The sequence below is a fragment of the Engystomops pustulosus genome, chromosome 4 (assembly GCF_040894005.1).
Source record: "Engystomops pustulosus chromosome 4, aEngPut4.maternal, whole genome shotgun sequence".
NCBI classification, from domain to species: Eukaryota; Metazoa; Chordata; class Amphibia; order Anura; family Leptodactylidae; genus Engystomops; species Engystomops pustulosus.
This window is the reverse complement of record NC_092414.1, coordinates 12,076,298-12,097,107: the sequence shown is the minus strand read 5'-3', so window position 1 is coordinate 12,097,107 and position 20,810 is coordinate 12,076,298. Positions and strand designations below refer to the sequence as shown.

Below are 20,810 nucleotides of genomic sequence, written 5' to 3'. Positions count from 1 at the left end.
CAGCCCCTGAAGAGATGCAGATCTGAGGAAATTTTTTTTTCATTCTTAAGGGTTGGACTTGATGGACTTGTGTCAACCTTATATACTTTGTATGATACTATGATTTGCATGGCCCTGCCTGAGGAGATACAGATCTCATTCATCTACATAGTCCTGCCCCTGAGGAGACAAAGATATGTCAATCTTCTGCATAGTCCAGCCCCTAGGGAGATACAGATCTCAGTCATTTACACAGTTCAGGCCCTGAGGATATAAAGATCTGTCATCTACATAGTCCAACCCCTGAGAAGATAAAGATCCATCAGTCATTTGCATAGTCCAACCCCCAAAGACACAAAGATCCATCGGTCATTTGAATATTCAACCTCTTCATATACCATAACATAGGGCAGGGTATATGATCATGAACATCTACAAAAGAGTGATAACTCTTGTAGCAGCTGTAGAGGAGGTCAAACTAATTATCACCCAGCTTTTCTAGACTCCTGCATGGCGTTGAGTTGTTTATGGATGCCATTGTTTAGCAGTGGGAATGAGTCACTGTATAACTAAGCAAACTAACCATTCAGGAGTCTGGAGAAGTTGAGTGATAACCCCTATAGGAGCTGTTTGATCTGTAAGAAAAGCTGTCATATTGGTAATTATCCAGCTTTCCCAGACTCCTGCATGGCATGACTTCCCTCTATGTGTAATGACACAGGGGTGAGTTATGTTTCTTTTTAACTAGACAGAGTGACCATTCAGTAGGCTAAAAAAAGCTGAGTGATCACCTTTGTAGCAGCTGTACTGGCAGCCATATTGTCACTACCCAGCTTTCCCAGGCATAGATAATCAGAAATAGAATTTTTGATCACACGGTGACAGGAGATGACTGGGGATGTTGTGTTTTAGAGACGTTGTCAGGCAGCAGCCGCGTGGTGTAACTGGTGATTATAACACCCACAGAGGGCAGCGCGGAGTTAAACCCGTCAGGAAATGACGGTAATTATCCACATGTAGATAGCAGAGGGCACGTTACACAGGAGGCGGCTGGATAAACTGTCTAGAACAATACACACTTCTAGAAATCACAGTAAATACGCATCTTAGAGGCTTCGAACATCTCAATTAACCATTTCTTAGTCACATCTGCGCCTGGGAAAGCTGGGTTATGTCCATATTGCCTCATTACTTGGAGCTTCACTCAACTTTCCAAGATTCTTAACGTGGAAGAAATGCTTTGTATAGGAGTACAATGTTTGATTCAAGATCTGCACTTTCTGTCAGTGAATAGAAATACTCTTGTCCTGCTCACGCAGCTGAGGGTTTATTACAATGTAACCCCAACAATCCTTCTGCTCTGAGTAACTGCTGTAGTTTTGACAAAGAAGCCTGTGGTGATGGGAAGTAGCACAATGTAGAGAGCACAGAGAACAGCAGAGTGAGGACATGCACCCAGCACAATGGTAGAATGTAAATCCATCTTTCACAGTCCTGCTGCTACTAAGAAAAAGAGGCAAACTTTACAAGTCACGGAAATTCAAAGGCAAAACGCAAACTATTTCTTACCGGAGGAGATTTTTCCTTTGCACAGGACTAGTGCGCAGGGAGGAGAGAAGAGATATGTCATGTCACATAAGACAGAGGAAGAACGAGAAGTTATCTATCTATCTACCTCATATCTATTTATCTATCTATCTATCTATCTCATATCTATCTATCTATCTCATATCTATCTATCTATCTCCTATCTATCTATCTCATATCTATCTATCTATCTATCTATCTCCTATCTATCTATCTCATATCTATCTATCTATCTATCTCATATCTATCTATCTATCTCATATCTATCTCATATCTATCTCATATCTATCTATCTATCTATCTATCCTCATATCTATCTATCTATCTATCTATCTATCTATCTATCTCATATCTATCTCATATCTATCTATCTATCTCATATCTATCTCATATCTATCTATCTATCTATCTATCTATCTCATATCTATCTATCTATCTATCTATCTCATATCTATCTATCTATCTATCTATCTATCTCATATCTATCTATCTATCTATCTCATATCTATCTATCTATCTATCTCATATCTATCTCATATCTATCTATCTATCTATCTATCTATCTATCTCCTATCTATCTATCTATCTATCTATCTATCTCATATCTATCTCCTATCTATCTATCTATCTATCTATCTATCTATCTATCTATCTCATATCTATCTATCTCATATCTATCTCATATCTATCTATCTCATATCTATCTATCTATCTCATATCTATCTATCTATCTCATATCTATCTATCTATCTATCTCATATCTATCTATCTATCTATCTATCTATCTATCTATCTATCTATCTCATATCTATCTCATATCTATCTATCTATCTCATATCTATCTCATATCTATCTCATATCTATCTATCTATCTATCTATCTATCTATCTATCTATCTCATATCTATCTATCTATCTATCTCATATCTATCTATCTATCTATCTCATATCTATATATCTATCTATCTATCTATGTATCTATCTATCTCATATCTATCTCATATCTATATATCTGTATCTATCTATTCAGATGTTGATACTTGATCTACTCCTCCAGTCCCCTCCATGTGTAGGTTACAGACTGGATTGGGTTGCACTATTCCTGCCTAATGACCCCCCCCCCCCCCCCCCCGCTGTGTTACAAATAAAATGAACAGAATTCAGGAAATCCAGTGAAGACTGACACCCAGCCAGAATGGTGATGTGTAACACTGCAGGGGCTTGTAATGATGAGTATTACTGGTTGTCACCCTCTATGTGACATGAAGAGGCAGGAGCCGGCACATCACACACAGACTCATCCATGACAACTTAAAGGGAACCTGTCAGCAGGTTTTACCTTACTAATCTAATACCTCCCTCAGGTCGGGTATAAAATGTTATTTCTAGAATTCCCTCTTTTATGTGACATCTGAAAAAAACCTAAAAAAAAATTTCTCCATAATTGTGTGACAATGGACAGAGAAGAGTCAGATTTTACCTGAGATGAGTCAAGTTTAGAGAGGCTGCAGGGGTTGTATCAGAGGTATCTCGGGTCATACAGCAGCTAGAAAAATGGTTCTGGTATCAGATTACAGAAGATATGTTTTTCTTTTCAACCACATGAGGCTTGTGTATCTCTGATCTACAGAACTGGAGATATGGACAGATAAAGTCATAGCTGAGAATGCGAGCCGCGGACAAAGATCCAAATCCTGCCTTTTTCTGTATCTCCACAAGTGATAATGTGGTCTGGAAGGTGAAATTATTATCTTTAATATGACACCAGGAGCAAGGTTCTAGGTGCTACAGAACAGAAAACAGAGGTGTCTGAACCGACACTGATCCTGCATCCTGATGGGGTGGCTTCAGTTCAGGTCTCCAAATTTTGGGCTTTGCGGTACTTAGAATCATAGTCCTGGTATCAGATTAAAGAAGAGAATCTCATCTTTAAAATAATACCAGGTCTGTGGTTCTGTGATCCACAGAAACGAAGATACAGGGAGCCAAATCACAGAATTGGATTTTTTTTAGCTGCAGCTTACATTCCAATCTACTAATTTACCCTCTCGTATCTCTGTTTCTGAAGATCAAAGATCCACAAGCCTGATATTATTTGTAAGATGAATTTCCCTTCTTTAAAACGATACCAGAACCACGGTTCTAGCTGCCGCAGAACCCAAGATAGAGGCGTCTAAATTTAATGCTCCCCCTGCAGGTAAACTTGACTCATCTCAGGTAAAAGTGACTCTTCTCTGCTCATTATCACATGACTTTGGAGTAAATTTTTATAGATATACAGGGGAGACTTCACATAAAAAGAAAGGACATTACATACTGGACCTGATCTGCTGATAGGTTCCCTTTAAGGGTCTATTCTAAGACAGAAGGAAGAAGGAGAAGCACAATTCACTGCATTTCTGTACAGATCATTTACATTCTGGGGGTCAGAGTTCTCCCTCCAGACCCAGAGCTTTGGTTCGGTGCCGGAGTCACTGACAATCTTGTAAGGAGTCTCTGTCTTAAGATGCAAAAGAACAAACATCCATCACTACATCTTCAATGCTTCTTAAAGGGGCGGTCCACCTGGATCCACCAGCAACCACTACGAACGTCATTCTTGCCTCCCCTCGGGTTGTTGTGGCCACTTACCGTCTCAGCGCTCGCCCGCCGCTCCGCCATCGCTCTCTTCGCTTTCTCTCTTGCTCCTTCGTCTTCTTCCTGGATGAAGCAGATTTTCGCTGGTTTATGGTTTTATGAATTAAAGGGGCGGGCAACATCATATAACTACAAGCCGCACATGGGTCAGGTGTCTCTACCCGTCCGACCTACCTGCGCATCTCGGATTAGGATCATCTCCGGAGTCCTCCTCCGGGAATTCCGTTCCCTCTTGGACTTGAGCAGCTTTCTCCGGGATTTTACCTGTCGGAAAGAGAGAAAATTCCAAATATTTGCAACCAGTGTCGGAAGGTTCCATTCTAAGCATCAAAAGAATGGATGGAATAGAAGGCGAGAGAGACAGTAAGGACTGACACATAGAGGAGGAGACTCATCACCTACCACACAGGGACACCACATGCTCCTCACCTGACCAGCCAGCTCCATCAGATGAGCCGGAGGACCGTTCGAGTCGGAGCTGTCCGATCCCAAGGTGCTGAAACCAACAAAGAACAGTCTCATCTAATAATAATTCATAACAATCATTCCATAATTTATATAACAGATGCTGCACAGAGCTCACACATACACAGAACCACCAAAAGAAGATCCAGAGCCGAGACTGACCTGGAATCAAGATCCGATAAGACGTCATCCAGAAGAGATTCACCGTCCACCCCGAGCCGAGGAATACCGCCAACCCTCCGTGATACCATCTCCTCCAGCTCTCTCACACAGGAGTAATACTACAACCAGATGTGCACATAGGGGGCAGTATTATAGTAGTTATATTCCTGTACATAGGGGGCAGTATTATAGTAGTTATATTCCTGTACATAGGGGGCAGTATTATAGTAGTTATATTCTTGTACATAGGGGGCAGTATTATAGTAGTTATATTCCTGTACATAGGGGGCAGTATTATAGTAGGTATATTCCTGTACATAGGGGGCAGTATTATAGTAGTTATATTCCTGTACATAGGGGGCAGTATTATAGTAGTTATATTCCTGTACATAGGGGGCAGTATTATAGTAGTTATATTCCTGTACATAGGGGGCAGTATTATAGTAGTTATATTCTTGTACATAGGGGGCAGTATTATAGTAGTTATATTCCTGTACATAGGGGGCAGTATTATAGTAGTTATATTCCTGTACATAGGAGGTAGTATTATAGTAGTTATATTCTTGTACATAGGGGGCAGTATTATAGTAGTTATATTCCTGTACATAGGGGCAGTATTATAGTAGTTATATTCCTGTACATAGGGGCAGTATTATAGTAGTTATATCACTGTACATAGGGGGCAGTATTATAGTAGTTATATTCCTGTACATAGGGGGCAGTATTATAGTAGTTATATTCTTGTACATAGGGGACAGTATTATAGTAGTTATATTCCTGTACATAGGGGGCAGTATTATAGTAGTTATATTCTTGTACATAGGGGGTAGTATTATAGTAGTTATATTCTTGTACATAGGGGGCAGTATTATAGTAGTTATATTCCTGTACATAGGGGGCAGTATTATAGTAGTTATATTCTTGTACATAGGAGGCAGTATTATAGTAGTTATATTCTTGTACATAGGGGGCAGTATTATAGTAGTTATATTCCTGTACATATGAGGCAGTATTATAGTAGTTATATTCTTGTACATAGGGGGCAGTATTATAGCAGTTATATTCCTGTACATAGGGGGCAGTATTATAGTAGTTATATTCCTGTACATAGGGGGCAGTATTATAGTAGTTATATTCCTGTACATAGGGGGCAGTATTATAGTAGTTATATTCTTGTACATAGGGGGCAGTATTATAGTAGTTATATTCCTGTACATAGGGGCAGTATTATAGTAGTTATATTCCTGTACATAGGGGCAGTATTATAGTAGTTATATCTCTGTACATAGGGGGCAGTATTATAGTAGTTATATTCCTGTACATAGGGGGCAGTATTATAGTAGTTATATTCTTGTACATAGGGGACAGTATTATAGTAGTTATATTCCTGTACATAGGGGGCAGTATTATAGTAGTTATATTCCTGTACATAGAGGGTAGTATTATAGTAGTTATATTCTTGTACATAGGAGGCAGTATTATAGTAGTTATATTCTTGTACATAGGGGGCAGTATTATAGTAGTTATATTCCTGTACATATGAGGCAGTATTATAGTAGTTATATTCTTGTACATAGGGGGCAGTATTATAGCAGTTATATTCCTGTACATAGGGGGCAGTATTATAGTAGTTATATTCCTGTACATAGGGGGCAGTATTATAGTAGTTATATTCCTGTACATAGGGGGCAGTATTATAGTAGTTATATTCTTGTACATAGGGGGCAGTATTATAGTAGTTATATTCCTGTACATAGGGGCAGTATTATAGTAGTTATATTCCTGTACATAGGGGCAGTATTATAGTAGTTATATCACTGTACATAGGGGGCAGTATTATAGTAGTTATATTCCTGTACATAGGGGGCAGTATTATAGTAGTTATATTCTTGTACATAGGGGACAGTATTATAGTAGTTATATTCCTGTACATAGGGGGCAGTATTATAGTAGTTATATTCTTGTACATAGGGGGTAGTATTATAGTAGTTATATTCTTGTACATAGGGGGCAGTATTATAGTAGTTATATTCCTGTACATAGGGGGCAGTATTATAGTAGTTATATTCTTGTACATAGGAGGCAGTATTATAGTAGTTATATTCTTGTACATAGGGGGCAGTATTATAGTAGTTATATTCCTGTACATATGAGGCAGTATTATAGTAGTTATATTCTTGTACATAGGGGGCAGTATTATAGCAGTTATATTCCTGTACATAGGAGGCAGTATTATAGTAGTTATATTCTTGTACATAGGGGGCAGTATTATAGTAGTTATATTCTTGTACATAGAGGGCAGTATTATAGTAGTTATATTCTTGTACATAGGGGACAGTATTATAGTAGTTATATTCCTGTACATAGGGGGCAGTATTATAGTAGTTATATTCTTGTACATAGGGGACAGTATTATAGTAGTTATATTCTTGTACATAGGGGACAGTATTATAGTAGTTATATTCCTGTACATAGGGGGCAGTATTATAGTAGTTATATTCTTGTACATAGGGGGCAGTATTATAGTAGTTATATTCTTGTACATAGGGGGACAGTATTATAGTAGTTATATTCTTGTACATAGGGGGCAGTATTATAGTAGTTATATTCTTGTACATAGAGGGCAGTATTATAGTAGTTATATTCCTGTACATAGGGGCAGTATTATAGTAGTTATATTCCTGTACATAGGGGGCAGTATTATAGTAGTTATATTCTTGTACATAGGGGGCAGTATTATAGTAGTTATATTCTTGTACATAGGGGGCAGTATTATAGTAGTTATATTCTTGTACATAGAGGGCAGTATTATAGCAGTTATATTCCTGTACATAGGGGGCAGTATTATAGTAGTTATATTCCTGTACATAGGAGGCAGTATTATAGTATAACTGTACATTATTATGACATAGAGTAGTTGGCGGCACTATTCTATGATATATTTGATGACTCTGTACATTTCCCAGGGGCTGTAGTAATGTGATGGGGGTCGGCTCGGGGAAGTTATTGGTGTGATGGTAGATGTGACCTTTCCATGCTGTGAAGGTTCGGCGCGGCGGTGGAGCAGATTGCTGTCAGTGACTTTGTGCTTCCCTAGAGACTCTATGACTCGGACTTCTCAGAACTTGTCTGACCTCTGAGTATCTGGACTCCATGTATCCCCCTGGCGCCGTGCACTTACCTTAGTCTGATCCGGGTCACAATAATCTATCAGTGCATCGCAGAAGTGATAGCCCAGCGACTCCAGATCCTTGGTGCTGAAATGTGTTCCGCGTCGCTTCCCTGTAATTTACGGTGGAGAACTGAGCTGAGTTTCAGGGTCACTTAAAGGGCTCCACGTGTTCTTTAATACCCTTAAAATAATCCGGTTTTCCTGCTGTTACCACTAGGAGGCGATTTACTTATGTCACATGTGTCACAGCAGTTACCACATATAACTGAGCACAGATCACCCCCTAGTGGAGAGTTGTGATATAGAATTACAAATCATACAGTGTTTACAATGCTGAGCAGCTCCTCGGGGGCGGAGCTACAAAGTGATTGACAGCTGGCTTGTCAGATGATTGCCACAGTCCTGCTGTGACAGAGGTCTCATATGGTACGTGGGACTATATCTAATGTAAGAGATTTGCTTACCCAGGGAGGACCCGCAGAATGTGGCTTCCAGGGTGTAGCTGTTCTGAATGCCCATTTTCCACATGACCACGCGACCCGTGCCCTCTTTGCTCCTCTGTACTTTAAACTTACATCCTGAAAATGAAAACTGAACGAGACGTCGGTGAGAACCAGAACTTAGATGATCACATGTCTTCAGTAATCTCCTCACTGCCCCCTAGTGGTGGCATCAGTCAGCTAGAATTGTTTTAATGGACATCAATGTATATAGAGTGGGCAGCCATGATTTAAAACAACACCGTAATACCGTAAATCTTTACATACCGCTAGTATTTACCTTGTCAGGGGAGACCTTGCTGAGCAGTAATGGAAAGATGCGCTCACACAAGCGACTGTCTCTGTCACTCTCCAGACCTCGGCCTTTACACCCGTACATGAAGACGTTCTGCTTCCTGCTGTGTCCATGCAAGTCACAATATAGTAATATCTCCCGCTCCTCCATCACCCTGAGAGAGAGGAAAGGACAGTATTATAGTAGTTATATTCTTGTACATAGAGGGCAGTATTATAGTAGTTATATTCTTGTACATAGGGGGCAGTATTATAGTAGTTATATTCTTATACATAGGGGGCAGTAATATAGTAGTTATATTCCTGTACATAGGGGGCAGTATTATAGTAGTTATATTCTTGTACATAGAGGGCAGTATTATAGTAGTTATATTCTTGTACATAGGGGGCAGTATTATAGTAGTTATATTCCTGTACATAGGGGGCAGTATTATAGTAGTTATACTCCTGTACATAGGGGGCAGTATTATAGTAGTTATATTCTTGTACATAGGGGGCAGTATTATAGTAGTTATATTCTTGTACATAGGGGGCAGTATTATAGTAGTTATATTCCTGTACATAGGGGGCAGTATTATAGTAGTTATATTCTTGTACATAGGGGGCAGTATTATAGTAGTTATATTCTTGTACATAGGGGGCAGTATTATAGTAGTTATATTCCTGTACATAGGGGGCAGTATTATAGTAGTTATATTCCTGTACACAGGGGGAGTATTATAGTAGTTATATTCCTGTACATAGGAGGCAGTATTATAGTAGTTATATCCTGTACATAGGGGGCAGTATTATAGTAGTTATATTCTTGTACATAGGAGGCAGTATTATAGTAGTTATATTCTTGTACATAGGGGGCAGTATTATAGTAGTTATATTCTTGTACATAGGGGGCAGTATTATAGTAGTTATATTCCTGTACATAGGGGCAGTATTATAGTAGTTATATTCCTGTACATAGGGGGCAGTATTATAGTAGTTATATCCCTGTACATAGGGGGCAGTATTATAGTAGTTATATTCTTGTACATAGGGGGCAGTATTATAGTAGTTATATTCCTGTACATCGGGGCAGTATTATAGTAGTTATATTCTTGTACATAGGGGGCAGTATTATAGTAGTTATATTCTTGTACATAGGGGGCAGTATTATAGCAGTTATATTCCTGTACATAGGGGGCAGTATTATAGTAGTTATATTCTTGTACATAGGGACAGTATTATAGTAGTTATGTCCCTGTACATAGGGGGCAGTATTATAGTAGTTATATCCCTGTACATAGGGGGCAGTATTATAGTAGTTATATTGTTGTACATAGTGGGCAGTATTATAGTAGTTATATTCTTGTACATAGGGGGCAGTATTATAGTAGTTATATTCCTGTACATCGGGGCAGTATTATAGTAGTTATATTCTTGTACATAGGGGGCAGTATTATAGTAGTTATATTCTTGTACATAGGGGGCAGTATTATAGCAGTTATATTCCTGTACATAGGGGGCAGTATTATAGTAGTTATATTCTTGTACATAGGGACAGTATTATAGTAGTTATGTCCCTGTACATAGGAGGCAGTATTATAGTAGCTATATTCTTGTACATAGGGGGCAGTATTATAGTAGTTATATTCTTGTACATAGGGGACAGTATTATAGTAGTTATATTCTTGTACATAGGGGACAGTATTATAGTAGTTATAGTCTTGTACATAGGAGGCAGTATTATAGTAGTTATATTCCTGTACATAGGGGGCAGTATTATAGTAGTTATATTCTTGTACATAGGGGGCAGTATTATAGTAGTTATATTCTTGTACATAGGGGCAGTATTATAGTAGTTATATTCTTGTACATAGGGGGCAGTATTATAGTAGTTATATTCTTGTACATAGGGGACAGTATTATAGTAGTTATATTCTTATACATAGGGGGCAGTATTATAGTAGTTATATTCTTATACATAGGGGGCAGTATTATAGTAGTTATATTCTTATACATAGGGGTAGTATTATAGTAGTTATATTCTTGTACATAGGGGGCAGTATTATAGTAGTTATATTCTTGTACATAGGGGGCAGTATTATAGTAGTTATATTCCTGTACATAGGGGGCAGTATTATAGTAGTTATATTCCTGTACATAGGGGGCAGTATTATAGTAGTTATATTCTTGTACAGGGGGGCAGTATTATAGTAGTTATATTCTTGTACATAGGGGGCAGTATTATAGTAGTTATATTCTTGTACATAGGGGGCAGTATTATAGTAGTTATATTCTTGTACATAGGGGGCAGTATTATAGTAGTTATATTCCTGTACATAGGGGGCAGTATTATAGTAGTTATATTAGTTATGCTAGGGAACAAGCACTGAGAAGAGTAAATGCAGATTCTTTTTGGTTTGCTGAGCTTTAGGCACAGACAATACCTTTCTCTCTCTGTGAGTACATTATTGGACGATGCTTTTCCTTTATGAGTGACGGCTCCAGATTACAGGTAATAGGAGACTTTGGCGGCTATGGTGGAAGAAGCAGGAGTGTCTCTGTGCAGGGTTATTATTACTGTAATAATGATTATTATCTTGTATCTTATGTAAAGAGGATTGGGGACAGAGCATTGCTTTTTAAAAAAAAAATGTAAAGAAATGTGAGACTGCGGCTAATGTCGCCATAGGTATATAATAGATAGATATGAGATAGATAGATAGATATTAGATAGATAGATAGATAGATATGAGATAGATAGATAGATAGATAGATAGATAGGAGATAGATAGATAGATAGGAGATAGATAGATAGATAGGAGATAGATAGATAGATAGATATGAGATAGATAGATAGATAGATATGAGATAGATAGATAGATATGAGATAGATAGATAGATAGATATGAGATAGATAGATAGATAGATAGATAGGAGATAGATAGATAGATAGATAGATATGAGATAGATAGATAGATATATAGATAGATAGATAGATATGAGATAGATAGATAGATATGAGATAGATAGATAGATAGATATGAGATAGATAGATAGAGAGATAGATATGAGATAGATAGATAGATATGAGATAGATAGATAGGAGATAGATAGATAGATAGGAGATAGATATAGATGATAGATAACAGACAGATAATCTCTCAGGACGGCCGCTTCTCTCTCACCGTCTGATCATGTTTCGGGTGAACCATATAGAGGGGAACGAGTCCTTTAGTCGTGACTTATAATTTCGGTTCAGGTCTCGTCCGGTGAGAGAACATCGGTAGTTTCCCACTATGACCCCGTCGGGGTTCAGCATGGGCACCACCTTGAAGATGAAGCAGTCCCGGAGGAGTTGGGCCTGGGTGCTGGTGCTGAGGATGTAGTCCAGGAAGCCCTTCATCATCCATGAGCTGTTGGTCTCCCCGGGGTGGACCCTGGCGGTCAGGATGACGGCCTTCTTCTTCTTCTTCTTGGTGGTGGGGGAGGGGTTGGTGATGGTCAGGACGTAGACCATGTTGCCGGCCAGGGAGTGGCACAGGACCCGGATCTTGCAGTATCGGGAGCGCTGGGGGTCAGTGGCTATCCCCGCCAGGTAGTCCTGGAGGTTGGAGTAGGTGTAGGGATAGCAGTGGGCGAAGTAGCAGGTGTCTGATCCGTGCGGGAAGCTGAAGGTCCAGGACAGGGAGTAGTGGTCCTGCCCCTCCCCGTTCTTATAATAGCGGATCTCCGACCCGACCCTCCTCCATCCCATATGGCGGGTGTTGGCGTCGGCCTCGGAGTACATGAGGGGGCGCATGCCGTGGTTGTACAGACTGGTGGGTTTCATGAAGTTGACGATGGTGAATCGGTACCGGACCCCGGCCCTCGTGTTCTGCACCCGGAAGTAGAACCATTGCGTGTGGCGCTCTGTGTACAGGTCAGTGCGAAGGGTTAACTGGTAGTCGTAGTCAGAGCTGGAAGAAGACAGGAGACCAATCAGCTCAAGGGTTACTGAGATACATCACCCAATGCTTTCACCCAGCTTTTCTGGACTCCTGAACATCATTGTGGTGACTTCTGATCACCTTCACAGATGCCACCCAGCTTTCCTAGATTCCTGAACATCATCATATTGACATCTCTTTACCTCTACAGCCATCACCCAGATTTCCTAAATTTTATGATCATCATATTTAAATCTGGTCGTCTCTACAGCTGTCACTCAGCTTTCCTAGATTCCTGAACATCATTGTGTCAACTTCAGGTCTCCTCTACTGCTGTCACCCAGCTTTTTTAGATCCCTGAACATCATTGTGTCAACTTCTGGTCGCCTCAACAGTTGCCACCCAGCTTTCTTAGCTTCCTGAAGATGATGGTGATTACTTCTCGTCACCTATACAGCTGTCAACCAGCTTTCCTAGAATCCTGAACATCATCATGTTCACTTTTGGTCTGCTCTACAGACATCATCCAGCTTTCCTAGACCCCAGAGAGGCAAATCTTCCTACTCAAGCAGGTGGCTCATCTTCAGGGAAAGCTGTGTGACACCACATCTAGGATCCATAATATCTGTGCATATGCTAGTACTCATATTTCCTTGACTCCTGAATGGCAGACCTTTCTCATTAAGTAGAAAAAATAAGGGTTAACTCTTGGGAAAGCTGGGTGATGACTATTCTATTAACTATTATGGATGTGTATACGCTACTACTCATCTCTCCTAGACCTCTGAATGGCAAATCTTCTTAGCGAGTAGCAAAGTAACATTAGGGAAAAGCTGTGTGATTAGATATATAAACAGCCAGGCCATGCTGGGAGTTGTAGTCCACCACTATAGACCCCCAGGTTACAGCTCACTGTACGCCTCAATGCTTTTAACTCATTCCCTGCCAGCAGGTCTCCATATATAAAGCGGGGGTGGACAGGGAGTATAATATGGATATCCTGACACACTGTCACGCCACGCTGCTGTCAGCTTCCGGAGTGAAGCCTGTGAGTGATACCATTATTATGCGCAGCCACTTACTGAATTTATGGCAATTTATTCTCGAAAAAAGGCAGACAGCGGCTCGACTGACGGGCGGGAGAAAAGCCGTCCCGCTGAGAGAATAAAAATGCAAATGCGGGTAATAGATTTCTGTAATGGACCCGACCGCGGCTTTTCTAAAACGTACGAGGAACTCACTGCCGCTGCCGTCAGGACGGACGGTGACCACAAGACCCCCCAGAACCTCCCTCTGCAAACTTCTGCTGAAGTTTTGAAAACTTTTCCTTGGTGCAATTCCCCATCTGACCACTGGGTGGCGCCACAGCATGCATGAATGGTTACAACCTCCACCCTCCAGCCCCCCCTCTAGGACACCCCTCTGCCAACTTCATTCCCTCCTGCTGAAGTTTAGAAAACTTTTCCTTGGTGTAATTCCCCATCTGACCACTAGGTGGTGCCGCAGCATGCACAGACAGTAACAACCTCCACCGTCCAGACCCCCCTTCCCCCAGGACACCCCTCTGCCAACTTCTTTCCCTCCTGCGGAAGTTTAGAAAACTTTTCTTTGGTGTAATTCCCCATCTAACCACTGTGTGGCGCTGCAGCATTCATGAACAGTGACAACCTCCACCCTCCAGGACACCCCTCTGCCAACTTCATTCCCCCCTGTGAAAGTTTTTGAAAACTTTTCCTTGGTGTAATTCCCCATCTGACCACTAGGTGGTGCCACATCATGCATGAACAGTGACAACCTCCACCCTCCAGATTACCCCCCCCCCCCCCCCCAGGGCAACCCTCTGCCAACTTGATTCCCTCCTGCGGAAGTTTTTGAAGATTTTTCCTTTGCTGTACTCCCCCGGCTGACCACCAGGTGGCGCCACACTACGCCGAATGGGGAGTCCCGGTAATTTTTTTGTAGATGATCTACATTTATTTCTATTCTTTTCATAATCAGCTGCCAAATGATGTACAACAACGCCTCAGACATTACAGGGGGGAACAAATCCGTCACCAGCCGCTGAACCTGCACTAGAAATCTCATAAGTGAAGGAATATAAATACTGGTTTGTAAATCTCGAGGGCGGAGGAGAAGGAGGGAGAGGAGAACAAGGAGGAGGAGGAAGAGGAGGAGAAGGAAGAGGAGAAGGAGGAAGAGGAGAACGAGGAGGAGGAGGAGAAGGAGGAGGGAGAGGAGAACAAGGAGGAAGAAAAGGAGGTAGAGGAGGAGGAATTGGAAGAGGAGGAGGAAGATGAGGAAGAGAAGGAGGTAGAGGAGGAGGTATTGGAAGAGGAGGGGGAGGAGGAAGAGGAAGAGGAGGAGAAGGAAGAGGAGGAGAAGGAAGAGGAGGAAGAGAAGGAGGAATTGGAAGAGGAGGGGGAGGAGGAAGATGAGGAAGAGAAGGAGGTAGAGGAGGAGGAGGAATTGGAAGAGGAGGGGGAGGACAGGAGGATTCGGATCTTCTGCGATTCACTGAGGTAGCGCTCCCGATATCCTGCATGTGTCGCTTCCACTCCGAGGTCCGCCGGAGTTCACCTGCTTCTTCCGGTGCATGCGAGTGCTGATCTTGTGACACAATTTGGTTTTTAAATTCTGCAATTTGTCCGAATCCGTCGGTTGCCCGACGGCCACGCCCCCCAATTTGTGTTGCATGCAAGCCAGCGTCGATGCGCCAAAAACCCAGGGTAATTCAGCGCAAAACGGTAAAAAGTCGGGAGACCGGGCGGAAATGCGCTGTTCGGACCCTTAGTAAATGTGCCCCAATGGGTTCTTCTCTATAACAAATTAAAAAAATGCCCAAATTTTCTTTTTTTTTTTACAGTGAGTTCTGACACTGTCACTTTTCAGCATGTGCTGCGTACACTGAGGGCGAGGGGTCCGGTTGCTTGGAGGAAGAGGGCGGGTCTATAATTGTGACACGCTTATTAAATGATATATTTACTACGCTGGAGGTAGTTAACACGACCCAACCACCCATTACATTAGGGAGAGCACGAAACTGCCCCTCTTCCCTCTCCCCTCTCCCAGCACAGAGCATGCTCACTACACTCCTCCCTCTGGCAGCACAGAGCATGCTCACTACACTCCCCCCCTCTCCCAGCACAGAGCATGCTCACTACACTCCTCACTCTCACAGCAAAGAGCATGCTCACTACACTCCTCCCTCTCCCAGCACAGAGCATGCTCACTACACTCCTCCCTCTCCGAGCACAGAGCATGCTCACTACACTCCTCCCTCTCCGAGCACAGAGCATGCTCACTACACTCCCCCCCTCTCCCAGCACAGAGCATGCTCACTACACTCCCCCCCTCTCCCAGCACAGAGCATGCTCACTACACTCCTCACTCTCACAGCAAAGAGCATGCTCACTACACTCCTCCCTCTCCCAGCACAGAGCATGCTCACTGCACTCCTCCCTCTCCCAGCACAGAGCATGCTCACTACACTCCTCCCTCTCCCAGCACAGGGCATGCTCACTACACTCCTCCCTCTCCCAGCACAGAGCATGCTCACTACACTCCTCCCTCTCCGAGCACAGAGCATGCTCACTACACTCCTCCCTCTCCGAGCACAGAGCATGCTCACTACACTCCTCCTGCTCCCAGCACAGAGCATGCTCACTACACTCCTCCCTCTCCCAGCACAGAGCATGCTCACTATACTCCTCCCTCTCCCAGCACAGAGCATGCTCACTATACTCCTCCCTCTCCCAGCACAGAGCATGCTCACTACACTCCCCCCTCTCCCAGCACAGAGCATGCTCACTACACTCCCCCCTCTCACAGCACAGAGCATGCTCACTACACTCCCCCCTCTCAAAGCTAAGAGCATGCTCACTACACTCCTCCCTCTCACAGCAAAGAGCATGCTCACTACACTCCTCCCGCTCCCAGTACAGGGCATGCTCACTACACTTCTCCCGCTCCCAGTACAGGGCATGCTCACTACACTTCTCCCTTTCCCAGCACAGATCATGCTCACTACACTCCTCCCTCTCCCAGTACAGGGCATGCTCACTACACTCCTCCCTCTCACAGCAAAGAGCATGCTCACTACACTCCTCCCGCTCCCAACACAGAACATGCTCACTACACTCCTCCCTCTCACAGCAAAGAGCTTGCTCACTACACTCCTCCCGCTCCCAGTACAGGGCATGCTCACTACACTTCTCCCGCTCCCAGTACAGGGCATGCTCACTACACTTCTCCCTTACCCAGCACAGATCATGCTCACTACACTCCTCCTTATCCCAGCACAGAGCATGCTCACTACACTCCTCCCTCTCACAGCAAAGAGCATGCTCACTACACTCCTCCCGCTCCCAGTACAGGGCATGCTCACTACACTCCTCCCTCTGGCAGGACAGAGCATGCTCACTACACTTCTCCCAGCACAGGGCATGCTCACTGCACTCCTCCCTCTTGCAGGACAGAGCATGCTCTCTGCACTCCTCCCTCTCGCAGCACAGAGCATGCTCACTGCACTCCTCCCTCTGGCAGCACAGAGCATGCTCACTACATTCCACCCTCTCACAGCAAAGAGCATGCTCACTGCACTCCTCCCTCTCCCAGCACAGAGCATGCTCACTGCACTCCTCCTTATCCCAGCACAGAGCATGCTCACTACACTCCTCCCTCTCCCAGCACAGAGCATGCTCATTATACTCCTCCCTCTCCCAGCACAGAGCATGCTCACTACACTCCTCCCTCTCCCAGCACAGCGCATGCTCACTACACTCCTCCCTCTCCCAGCACAGAGCATGCTCATTATACTCCTCCCTCTCCCAGCACAGAGCATGCTCACTGCACTCCTCCCTCTCCCAGCACAGAGCATGCTCACTACACTCCTCCCTCTCCCAGCACAGCGCATGCTCACTACACTCCTCCCTCTCCCAGCACAGAGCATGCTCACTATACTCCTCCCTCTCCCAGCACAGAGCATGCTCACTACACTCCTCCCTCTGGCTGCACAGAGCATGCTCACTACATTCCACCCTCTCACAGCACAGAGCATGCTCACTGCACTCCTCCCTCTCCCAGCACAGAGCATGCTCACTGCACTCCTCCTTATCCCAGCACAGAGCATGCTCACTACACTCCTCCCTCTCCCAGCACAGCGCATGCTCACTACACTCCTCCCTCTCCCAGCACAGAGCATGCTCACTATACTCCTCCCTCTCCCAGCACAGAGCATGCTCACTACACTCCTCCCTCTGGCTGCACAGAGCATGCTCACTACATTCCACCCTCTCACAGCAAAGAGCATGCTCACTGCACTCCTCCCTCTCCCAGCACACAGCATGCTCACTGCACTCCTCCTTATCCCAGCACAGAGCATGCTCACTGACTACCTCCCTCTCACAGCAAAGAGCATGCTCACTACACTCCTCCCTCTCGAGGGACAGAGCATTGGGCAACACGGTGGCTCAGTGGTTAGCATTACAGCCTTGCAGCACTGGGGTTCTGGGTTCAAGTCCCATCCAGGTCAACATCTGTAAAGAGTTTGTATGTTCTCTCTGTGTTTGCGTGGGTTTCCTCAGAGTCCTCCGGTTTCCTCCCAAAACATACCGGAGAAGTATTTTCAAGTCTATTAGAAGGTACTAGTTTTCCTTGCGAAGATTCAGTTGGAGTAGGCAATACTTTTTGGGAAAATGTATGCAAATTAGGGGGAAAAAAACGATTTGCCCCTTATAATCTGCGATACTGTAATGCACCCACCCGGCTCTATCTAATTTTATAAAAGACTTGAATATGTTATATGTGAGTCATATCGCACGTTATGTGTTCTCAGTACCGAAGAGGCACGACTAACGACGAACCGGGCATGGTCCATATAAAAGGGACATGACTTTGGGAACCTACTGCCATTGGATTGTGAAGTCATGTGACCTGTCAACACTCAGGGTGATAACCTGAGCTTTCTCTAGAAGTCATGTCTCAGTCTGTAAGGAGAAGACATGGATACATTTCGGTACATGGCTTCTTACACCTGCACAACTTTCTGTAGATTCCCGCTCTCGAAGCGAGACTCAAACACCAGCGTGTTGTCAGATTCTTCACAGCTGTGCGGAGACACGGGCTTGAGGGGGCTGCGACTGCCACCCACACGGGAACACATGAAGTAAGATTCCTTCCAACCTGAGAAAGAGAAGAAAAAATACAACTCAGCCTCAAAGACGGGAAAGTAATGAAGGATCGTGAGGGAAAGATGGATAAACCCCGAACCAAAGGCTGGAGGGAGAGGAGAACAAGATGGAATGGAATCAAAGTACAATGACAAAGGAGGAGGAAAATGGAGAAGGGCAAGGAGAAGGACAGGGGCAGAGAAAGAGGAAGACGGAGAAGGACAGGGGCAGAGAAAGAGGAAGACGGAGAAGGACAGGGGCAGAGAAAGAGGAAGACGGAGAAGGACAGGGGCAGAGAAAGAGGAAGATGGAGATGGAGAAGGACAGGGGCAAAGGAGGAGGAAAATGGAGAAGGACGAAGCAGATAGAAGACAGAGAAGGAGATTGGGGAAGAAGGACATGGGCATAGATGGAGGAAGACAGAGAAGGATATGGCCGAAGGAGGAGGAAGAAGGAGATTGGCAAAGGAACTGAATAGTAGTAGGAGGCGCGGTGGCGAGGGACAGGAGCAAAGGAGGAGGAAAATGAAGAAGGGCGAAGGAGAAAGAAGACAGAGATGGACAGGGGCAGAGGAGGAGGAAGACGGAGAAAGGTGAGGAGAAGGACAAGGGCAGAGGAGGAGGAAGACGGAGAAGGACAGGGGCAAAGGAGGAAGAAAATGGACTAGGACGAAGCAGATAGAAGACAGAGAAGGACATTGGCGAAGACGGAGAAGGACATGGGCATAGATGGAGGAAGATGGAGAAGGATATGGCCAAAGGAGGAGGAAGAAGGAGATTGGCAAAGGAGCTGAATAGTAGGAGGAGGCGCGGGGCGAGGGACAGGAGCAAAGGAGGAGGAAAATGGAAAAAGGAGAAGGAAGACAGACAGGGGCAGAGGAGGAGGAAGATGGAGAAGGACGAAGCAGATGGAAGACGGAGAAGGTCATTGGGGAAGACAGAGAAGGACATGAGCATAGATGGAGGAAGACGGAGAATGATATGGGCGAAGGAGGAGGAAGAAGGAGATGTGCAAAGGAGAAAGAATACTGAAAAGAACATGGGCGAAGGAGGTTGAAGACCTCCTTCACAGGACAGTGGCAAAGGAGGAGGAAGATTTTTAGGAAATGGGTGGAAGTAGGAGGAAGAAGAACCACAGGGGAAAAGGAGGAGGAAGATGTAGAAGAATGGGGCAGAAGGAGGGGGAAGACAAAAAATGACAGGGGTGGAGTAGGAGGAAGAAGGAGAGGGATGGGGTGGAAGGAAGAGTTAGATGGAGAAGGACAGGAAGGAAGGAGGAGGAAGATGGAAAAGGACAGGTGCGAAGGAGGAGAAAACAGAGAAGAATAGGCGAAGAAGGAGGAAGACAGAGAAGGATGGGGCGAAATATGAAGAAGTCAGAGATGGATGGGGTGAACAAGAAGGAAGTCAGAAAAGGACGGGGACAAAGGAGGAGGAAGACAGAGAAGGACGGGCAAAGGAGGATGAAGGCAGAGAAGAATGGGGCAAAGGAGGAGGAAGACAGAGGAGGACGGTGCAAAGGAGGAGGAAGGCAGAGAAGGACGGGGCGAAGGAGGAGGAACACAGGAAATGACAGGGCAAAGTAGAAGGAAGACAGAGAAGTAAAGGAGAGAAAGAGGAGGAAGGCAGAAAAGGACCGGACGGAGGAGGAGTAAGACAGAGTAGGACAGTGCGAATGAGGAGGAAGACAAAAAAGGACGAGGGAAAGGAGAAGGAAGACAGAGAAGGAAAGGAGAGAAAGAGGAGGAAGACAGTGAATGACAGAAGTGAAGGAGGAGGAAGATCGAGAAGAACAGGGTGGAAGGTGGATTATACCATCTCTTGTATAAGAAATTAGTAAAGGACAAAGAAGAAAACAAAGGACAAAGGGAAAGATAAGAGACAAAGGAGAAAAATGGCCAACCTACTATTAGCTATGGGTTATATTGGAAAAACATGAAAGAG

The 20,810-nt window shown here is 44.0% G+C and overlaps 1 protein-coding gene across 4 annotated transcripts in view; it reads right to left on the bottom strand.

The window, feature by feature from the left end:
• AGBL3 (AGBL carboxypeptidase 3) overlaps window positions 1-20,810 on the bottom strand; it is a 76,874-nt gene that overhangs the window by 12,953 nt on the left and 43,111 nt on the right. For 3 of the 4 annotated variants that reach the window (XM_072145132.1, XM_072145131.1, XM_072145135.1), the window contains 10 exons: window positions 18,730-18,880; window positions 11,960-12,730; window positions 8,782-8,950; window positions 8,466-8,592; window positions 8,011-8,111; window positions 4,830-4,948; window positions 4,632-4,698; window positions 4,377-4,466; window positions 4,197-4,265; window positions 1,549-1,575 (listed from right to left, as the gene is read on the bottom strand). In XM_072145132.1, coding sequence (XP_072001233.1) covers window positions 1,549-1,575; window positions 4,197-4,265; window positions 4,377-4,466; window positions 4,632-4,698; window positions 4,830-4,948; window positions 8,011-8,111; window positions 8,466-8,592; window positions 8,782-8,950; window positions 11,960-12,730; window positions 18,730-18,880 — 1,691 coding nt within the window. The remainder of the gene's footprint in view (window positions 1-1,548; window positions 1,576-4,196; window positions 4,266-4,376; window positions 4,467-4,631; window positions 4,699-4,829; window positions 4,949-8,010; window positions 8,112-8,465; window positions 8,593-8,781; window positions 8,951-11,959; window positions 12,731-18,729; window positions 18,881-20,810) is intronic. The other variant, XM_072145134.1, reaches the window with a different exon arrangement.